Here is a 9,261-nt window from a genome sequence, read left to right as displayed (position 1 = left end):
AGGTGGCATGTTGGATGAAGTAGGCAATAACTATTCATGGGAGGGCTAGCTTAAACATTACTAAATATATGATTTAAGAAGGATCAATGTATATAGTATTTCATAACTTATCATCTTAATTAAAAATAAATAACATAATCATGAAACTAAGAAAATGAGCATTCTCTTATTAGATTTTATGATTTTTATAATTCGAATAACTATATAATATAACTAATTAAATTCTGATTATGTATATTGGTCAATAGAAAAGAAGTCCATATTAAAATAGGATTCCTTAAAGGATGCATTTGATGAGAGAAGCTCTCCTAATAATTTATTCTAGACCCTCTGTTCTCACCTATAAATAAACGAGACATCTAGAAACTGAACGATAGGTGTTTCTCGTAGAGGATTCAGTTGAGGGATTACAGTCTCTCTTTCAACTCTTCTCCCTAACCATCAATTTAAGTGGACTTATAAAAGGATAGGAAAAGACAAGAAGGATCTAGTTCTCTTTGCATATTAACAATAATCTTGGATCTAAAGATGGTGCCTTTGCATATCACATAGAGGATGGCATCAAAAGGTACACATCGTAATACCGGATCTAATTATATTTGATTTTAATCCTAGCTAAAAGATTATTTCCGCCTTTAATATAGCTATATTAAAGATATTATGCTTATAATTGGTATCAGAGCCCAGGTTTTTGAAATCAAATATATTAGATATATTATTTTTTTTATGATACTTGAATGATCCATATTTCATCGATTTATATTCTTATCTATTCTATTTTGTTGTCTGCTTGATGGCAATGTTAGATTTGTTGTAAATGTAATCTCCATGATCGCGAAGCAGCAATGGTCGATGTCGACCTTGCTGCGTAAGGCCAACGAATCTGTTGGCGGTAGAGGCTGCGTCGGGCAGCGTGCACGCTATAGCAGCCGTCGCGGCAAGCGGTAGCCACGTCTAAGCGGCACACAGATGTGGGCATCATGGTGCCCATGCGGCGACCGCACGCGAGCAGAACTCACGTCCATGCGACGGTCGCACGAGGGCAGACAACCACTAAGGCGACGATCGCGCGGGGGTAGGCCGTGCCCAGGCGGCAGCCATGCGCAGGTAGGCTGCGTCTATGTGGCGACTGCACTGTTGAGAAATCTTGGGGGCGACATCACATTCATAGCGAAAGAACAGAAAAAAATTCTCCAAATTTCCAAATATGTGTTCGTCGTCGTGCGAAGATTGGTGCGTAAAAATCCATGAAACTTAAAACTGCGTATAAGATAGTTTGTGTTATCTAGGGAGATCGTATATCCTTGAATCCATGCAAATCTCTAGGAGAGGGTGAAGGAGGTCAAGTGTCATCCTCTCTAGTGGTAAACTAAACATATAAAGAAAAATATCACAAGAAGTAAAGAACTCCTTGAGATTATTCATACTGATATGGGCCGTTCCATATTCCTTGTTTTAGTGGAGAAATATATTTCATCATATTTATAGATGACCTGTCCAAATATGACAATGTTTATCTAATACATGAAAAGTCTCAGGCCGTTAACACTCTTGAAGTGTACATAAATGAGGTCGAGAGACAATTAGATAGAAAAGTTAAAATTGTCAGATCTGACAAGGGGTGATAAATTTTATGGCAGATATAATAAATTGGCTAGAATATTGATCCTTTTGTTAGATTCCTAGAACAACAGGATATTTGTGCTTAATATGCATTACCAAGTATGCCACAACAGAATGGTATTGCTGAAAGAAGAAATCGTATTCTTATGGATATAGTTAGGAGTACGATGAGTTATTCCTCTATGCTTGAGTCAATGTGGGGTGAAACTCTTAGAACAACTATGTATATCTTGAATAGGATTCCTAGTAAGTCAATTCCATTAACTCCATTTGAGTTATGGACTAGTAGGAAGTCCAGTTTGAAATATTTACATATTTGAGGATGTCATATAAGAGTATTCAATCTACATAAAAGGAAATTGGATCCGATTAGGTGAGATTCTACACTTTCGATCAACTCCCTTGGGTTTGTTAGACTTTCCTAATCAAACTCTCAAATCTAATTGTGGATGTCCTTAAATGGATCATCTTTCACCCACAAACATATGACGAGATTAAAAAAATATCACAAACAAACTTCTTTTTTACTTATCACAAAAGTTTTATAGCGCTGTTGTCTAAGCTTTAACATCCTCAAAAGTGGAGGATGAATGAAGAAATAATACTGCTTATGCTTTATGTCGATGATAATAAACACTAGAAACAACAAACATTAGAAAGAGTTGTAAACATAAAATTTTTAATATGCTATATTAAATATAAAAATAATCTTTTATGTCAGGATTGAAATCAAATATAATTAGATCTCGTATGACGATGCATACAAAGAGAACAAGATCCTTCTTGTCTTTTCCTATCCTTTCATAAGTCCACTTAAATTGATGGTTAGAGAGAAGAGTTAAGAGAGATTGTAATCCCTCAACTGAATCTTCTATGAGATGCATAACCTCTGTCATCCAGTCTCTAGAGGTCCTGACTATTTATAGGCGAGAGCAAAAGGTCTAGGATAAATTATTAGGAGAGTTTCTCCCATTAAGGGCATCCCTTAAGGAATCATACTATAATATAGATTTTCTTTTTATTAGCCAATATAAGTCATTAGAATCCAATTAGTTCCATTATATATCTTATCTAATTATAAAGGGTCACAAAATCTAACATTCTCCCACTTGGTCCATTAATTGATAAGATATAAAAGATATTTAAAATCAAAATAAATAAAACAAAATTTGTTTGAAAATAATTTTACCTAATTGGATTCTCAAGAATTTTGAAAAGCATTTTATATATGGCCATGAATTTTAAAAACAAGCCAATAAGTCTAATAAACATAATAATACTATATTAAGTCCAACTATCAATACGAGTCATAGTGGTTGTATATCATCAATGTCACACTCCATTCTATTTACTACAATATTATTAGTATTTTCTAATATAATCCATACTGACCCCTAGCCACCATTTACCTTGTGTAAAACTTTCTCCATTCGTTGGGTCGAAACGGTGGTTACGTTGCTTTCGCGCTTCCCGTGTAGGATGATCTGTTTGCCTTTGCAGTAGAATTTTATAATTAATTTGGAGAAGTTCCAAGAGACATCACCTAGCGTCGTCAACCATTCTATGGCCTCATAGTCATCAATTAGTAGGAGGAAGAAGTCGGTGATAATTTCTTGGTCTTGCAATAATAGTTTCACTTGCGGACATCTTTGGTCGCACTTTAGGACTCTTCCATCGGTGACCTTTATGTCGAACTTGCTACAACTTTCGATGTGGAGCATCATCCGAGCAACAACCTTACTGTTTAGAAAGTTATTAGTGCTGCCCGTGTCGATGAGAACAGTGATCGGTTGTTGTTTGAGAAGACTTTTATCGTTTGCGGGTCTAAGTAGCCGGCTAGTGCGTATACCATAAAGTCGGTCGGTTATGGCTCTTCTTCCACATCTTCTTCTTCATGTTCAAGGCTCTCTTTTAGATGTTCAATGACCTCTTCTTTTACTAGTTCAATCACAAGAAGTTCCCCTTTTTTACAGCGATGCTCGTGGCTCTACAGCTCGTCATAATGCCAACATAACCCCTTCGCAGATCGCTCTCAAAGCTTTCTCTTGTCAACCTTTTTGGTACAGGGGCTCAATTGATAATAGGGGGAGCTGAGGGCTTCAGTATTGCTTGTCGAGAAGTGACTCTACTCCTTCAAGCTTCATGGTTCAATTGCTCCTCTTGAAGTCGTGCGAAAGAGATGACTGCAATAAGTATATATGATTATCGTGCTTTAACTTCTCTCCAGATCTCTAGCTTCAAGCCCTCAATGAAAGTCCCAAATAGCTATTTTTCAGACTAATCACAAGTTTAATTAGATAACCTTTGAAACCTGGTTTGGTACTCCTGAATGGTGGAGGTTTATCGGATCTTTGCTAGTTGTCCGTCAATGTTCTCATAATCGGTTGGTCTGAAGCGGATCAGTAGTCCTTTGAATTGTCACCATGAGAGGACTCTATGAGTGTGCTCAAACCAGTCAAACCACTGTATGATATCCCCTTCAAGATGTATAGCCACAATTTCCACCATAGATGCGTCCGCGGTTTTGTGGTACAGAAAATATCGCTCCGTGCGCGAGATCTAACCAATCGTCCTTCTTCCCATCTAGGAAAGTCCACCCTCATACGTGGATAGTTGGGATCGGTCATAGAGCCTCCCCTCTCTTGGAAGTCATCTCTTCAGGCTTGGTGTGATTGGTCAGAGCTCTCTCCTTGATGTGATTTCTTCGGGCTTGGTGGTTGGTTTAAACTAAGTTCGGTAAAGAGAGTTCAAATCTTATCATCCATTCGTGCCTCAAAGGCTTTGAATTTAGCATTGATTGTCTCCTCCGATGCCATAGTATATGCCTCCAAATCTGTAATGTTCAGATTTCTCTTTTGTTGTCGGGTTAAAGGCATGTATAGGTTGAGAGAAGTGGTGGTCGAAAGGGTTGGTGGATTGGTGGATGTAGGCTGCAATTTAGGCTTATTTTATGACTGTTTTGGGTGCAGTTTGAGGGTGGCTTTGAATTTAGCATTGATTGTCTCCTCCGATGCCATAGTATATGCCTCCAAATCTGTAATGTTCAGATTTCTCTTTTGTTGTCGGGTTAAAGGCATGTATAGGTTGAGAGAAGTGGTGGTCGAAAGGGTTGGTGGATTGGTGGATGTAGGCTGCAATTTAGGCTTATTTTATGACTGTTTTGGGTGCAGTTTGAGGGTGTGGTTAAAGGTTAGGGAAAAAAATTTTAGATCTATGGTAGATGACAGCAAAGGTTTGATAGAAATTTGTGGAAGTTGTTGCAGATATGTGTTGTCTTGTAAGAACAAAATTGTCGTCAAAGAAATAACGGTTTCTTAATGAAATTTTTAGCAAAAACCGAGAGATTTGAGGAGGAAATTTGACAGCAAAATCTTGGTTTATATAACAACAAAAATGATCAATTTAATCAAGAAAATTTTGGTAGTACAACAGCAAGGAAATTAGTGCAAGTTACGATAGCATAATTCTCGTCGAAAAATTTCAACGATTTGCGATGAAAATTTGCAACAGCACAAGAATGTTTTTAGAGATAAATTCCTCAATAGATCAATCTTAGATGGAAGCCAAGATGATCTATGAAGTGTATAAGAAATTTTATACAAAAAGAATTACGAATAGATTGGTTAAAGCAACAATATGCGGCTAAAATTTTCTGCGCAATCATTCGTTTGCAAAGATAACTTTTGCGACGAAAGGAATTCAGAGGAATATAGGAATAATTTTTTGGATTTTCGAATAAGGATAACTAAATTGCAGCAGCAGTAAGGTAGGAAACCAGAACCTGTTGCAATTTATGGGGAGATCAAAGGATGATCCACGGTGGTAGAGATGACGGTAGGGCGACTGTGGAAGGATAGCAAGACGCCAAGAATGCTGCTCTAATACCAAGTGTTTGAACAATTACAGATTCTAAGCTTGAGGTTGATCTCTTTAGGGGATCAGCCTTTTTAAAACTCTATAGGGATTTCTTCCTCCAAATTGTTGGCTGCAGAAAAGATTCATCTATTGTTTTTGTAAAAATGATGAATATATGACTATTTATATAGCTTCTAAACCCTAACCTTTAATAGGACTCATACTCAAGACTCCTAACAACTCCTAATAGGACTCCAAGACCACACTCCTAATGCTGCTTCTCTAAGAAATAACATTTTAATTCTAGTCGACCTCTTCACCTCTTTAATAGGGGTCGACTAGGTAGGTTAACATGAATACCGCTCTCAATTAGGACTCTCCTAACTAGAGTCTAATACTTTAACGACAAAGCAAATAATAACAAACAAAAAGCTAAATCTTCCAAAATGCAAAGCAAATAATAACAAACAAGAAGCTAATCTTCCAAAATGCAAAGCAAATAATAATAGCTGTTACACAGCTACCAAGTTATTAAGATGAAGCTTGACAATATATTGATGATTAAGGAGGCATTGACTCCTTTTTCCATGCTTTTAAAAAGACGAATTGCGTTTGTAAAAAAAAAAACCCATATCAGATATTTTTCAAGGTTGGTAAAATACATATTGAACTGAAACATCATATGAAACCTTTCAATAACTAATACATTTGAATTTAGATAATGTAAAATGATGAAGTTACCATGACCACAGAAATCATTGTTCCATTTAAAATACCAACATATATCTTGCTTCAGATAGTTGACACTTTCAAGTGTGCTTGCTGCCGGAAAAGTTCAGTTCATAATTTCAAAGTGCATTAATAAGAAAAAAGAAGAAAATATTAAGAGGCATTGTACTAGATTCCATCAGCTAGCATGCTTCAAATAGTAGACATAATAACGATGCTGGGGTTGACTAACAGCACACAGTCTCAGGGACTTCAATTACTACATATAAGAATCCTGGGGTTGACTGACAGCATCCAGTCTTAGGGCAGATTAATTCAGCTTGAACATAATTCTGAAATAAAGTTCAAGTAGCTGAACATAAAGCTTTTCTCATGAACAGAGATCATTAAACCCAGGCACCACGTTAGCAAGTTACTTGTAGTTCCATTTCAATTCTTTTTCGCAATGAACAGGCCCCATCTCTGTTCACCAGTCCAACTTCTCTTAAGCTTTGCCTTCCAGCCACTCACAATCTCGTCATAGTCTTCCTGCATTTCAATATTACCGGTGTTAAACTTTGTTTAGCAATAAAAACAAAGACAATACTTGATACAGGCTTCTACACTTTCAAGCATAGTCACCTGTGAGAAATCATGTATGAATGCTTCCTTATCCTTCTCGACAGCATCCAGTTCCTTCTGAAGAACCTCTAAAAACTGTAATAAGGAAAAGAATGTTAGTTACGGTATTGGTAATCATTGAACTATCAGAGATAAATCTGCATATGAACATGCATGATGCTACGCATAAACAACTAGGCATTCTGTACAAAGAGAGAGTAGAACCTGATTTGTCCTGTCTTCGGCAATGACTTCATGAAATCCAGCATCCTTTAGCATCTGACAAGATAAACAATTTCCATTGCTTTTGTGCTTGGTACGTCAACAAAGCATGCAGCTGAACGTCAAGTGGAGAAGCTAACCTGGCCATAATCATCGACGTCATGGAGATCATACCCTCTTTGCTTAATATACGCTGCAAAATCTTCTGACGGAGTCCCTGATTTCTTGCAGTAATCACTAATAAGAACCTTACCCCCTGGTTTCAACCACTTAAAAAAGCCTTTGAACAATGATGGTTTATCCTGAAGAAACAGCCAAATTTATCAACTGTCAACTTAATTGCATTTTGGAAAAAAGGAACAACCAGGTTATAAAAAGAATGCATTTTATTGGTGGTAGTAACAAGGTTGCTATGTATGTTGACCGATGTTTAACATTTTATGAGTTCATGAAATATCAAATTGCAAATTCCACACAAAAAATCTTGCAGGATGATGCTAATCATCAAAAGCTCTATTTGTTGATGGAGTTGCATATAACTTGTTTGTTAAGAAGTTTCAGCACAAAAGTCTTCACCAGACGATAAAAAACCCAGTTCTTGCCTTCTGATTCGAATCATCTGTCTAGTTAGTGCCAAATATTGGTTTCTAGCTTACAGATCATGTCGCACATGCAGATACTATAATACTAAGCACTAGAATATGACATGATAGAAAATATTATGAAAGAAACACACCTGTATATGAAGGATTGTATCACGGCTGTATATAACATCAAATGTGTTATCTGGATATGTTTTTTTTGTGCAGTCAGCAACCTCAAACTCTACTGAGCATTTGCGTCCAATTGCACGTTCAAGTGCAAAGGATATCATATTTATCGAAAGATCTATCCCAACCACTTCTACATCAAAGTTCTCAGCCATATAAAAGTCACCTCCCCCGATGCCACATCCAACATCAAGGACCTTCTGTCCAGGCTTAAGGTCAAGCTTTGCCACAAACTCTGTCGTAGTCTCTGATGAAAAAGTTTAAATAAGAAAAACAAGAATAAAGTACAAGAGATGAGGATTGAACACTGTCTCCAATATTTAAGACAAGCAAATTCATCAAAGAGACACCTGTTCTATCAAATAAATCTAACATTATCTCTGCAACAAGGCATTTTGGAAGTTACTAAGCAAGCATTAGCATTTGCCAACAGAACTTTTTATGATTGGATATGAGGATGTTTGTTCAATGGAAAACGGATAAGAAAAAAACGAAGACCGGCACTACAGAAAAACTGCAAAGATAACTGAACAACTTCTAGATGCTCATGCAGTAGGTGCTGAAAATTATCTACAAATGAATGAATAAAGCAGGAGTAACACTCTTGATATAGAAGAGGTCTTCTTGTCTTTCACATGAGGCTAAAACAAACACAGTTGCTGACACAAGTACATCCAAATTTTCTTTAGTATCATCCTAAACTTAGGAATGAACAAAATGAACTAGATGCTAGTTAAGATCCAAGATAAAGAAAGATTTTTTCTTATCAAGTTTAGTTTTCAAGCAATCCCTAAGCGATGTGGTTATCCGGATGAACTCTAAGTGATTGCAATAACTAAGCTTTTGGTTATGGAATTGTTGAATATAACATCGCATCAAACATATACATTTGTATATAAATTGGATAGGTGTAATAATGTATCCTGATATTTGTATTGTCTTTTTTCAATTTTATTCTTTTTCCAACTATAATTTATCTTTCAAGTTTCAAGTAGCTTCCAATATCAGTGTTACAATTATTAAATTTAAGGCATATTGAATTTGCAACACTAATTTTCAGAAAATAGTCTGACAGTCTAACAATGTTAATGTAACAGCAAATTCAGAAATTATAAAGTGTCTTCAACTACTTTGTAGTAACCGAGGCCATCGATTCGGCTTCACGATAGGCCTACCTAACAACTACAGTTACATGACATAGCTATTATTAAGATTTCTATGAGATTTACTTATATGGGGTACATTATTATGGTTGCTTAAAAAGTAAAAAAATCATCCCATCACTTCACCATTTTAGGCGATATTAAAAAAAGTTGGTGCTAAGAGATAAAAACAAGTGATGATTGCACATCAGTCAAATAAAAAATTATAAAAGAAATTTGCACAAACCAATTCCTCCCGTGCTCACAAAGCCATCTCCAAAGATGCGCTCATATCGTAAAATTCCACTGCTTTTATATTG

At 36.2% G+C, this 9,261-nt stretch overlaps 1 protein-coding gene across 1 annotated transcript in view; it reads right to left on the bottom strand.

Annotated features, from left to right (window-relative positions):
* Positions 1-6,360: 6,360 nt before the first annotated feature.
* Positions 6,361-9,261, bottom strand: part of LOC135597206 (phosphoethanolamine N-methyltransferase-like) — a 7,471-nt gene continuing 4,570 nt past the window's right edge. The window contains exons 7-12 of the mRNA XM_065089850.1: positions 9,189-9,261; positions 7,766-8,046; positions 7,170-7,331; positions 7,033-7,086; positions 6,829-6,903; positions 6,361-6,735 (exon numbers count right to left, since the gene is read on the bottom strand). The exon at positions 9,189-9,261 is cut by the window's right edge and continues 69 nt beyond it. Of these exons, the coding sequence (XP_064945922.1) occupies positions 6,637-6,735; positions 6,829-6,903; positions 7,033-7,086; positions 7,170-7,331; positions 7,766-8,046; positions 9,189-9,261 (744 nt within the window). The 3' untranslated portion in view covers positions 6,361-6,636. The remainder of the gene's footprint in view (positions 6,736-6,828; positions 6,904-7,032; positions 7,087-7,169; positions 7,332-7,765; positions 8,047-9,188) is intronic.

Source organism: Musa acuminata, chromosome BXJ1-11 (assembly GCF_036884655.1).
Source record: "Musa acuminata AAA Group cultivar baxijiao chromosome BXJ1-11, Cavendish_Baxijiao_AAA, whole genome shotgun sequence".
Lineage (NCBI taxonomy): Eukaryota > Viridiplantae > Streptophyta > Magnoliopsida > Zingiberales > Musaceae > Musa > Musa acuminata.
This window is presented reverse-complemented; position numbering and strand designations above follow the sequence as displayed.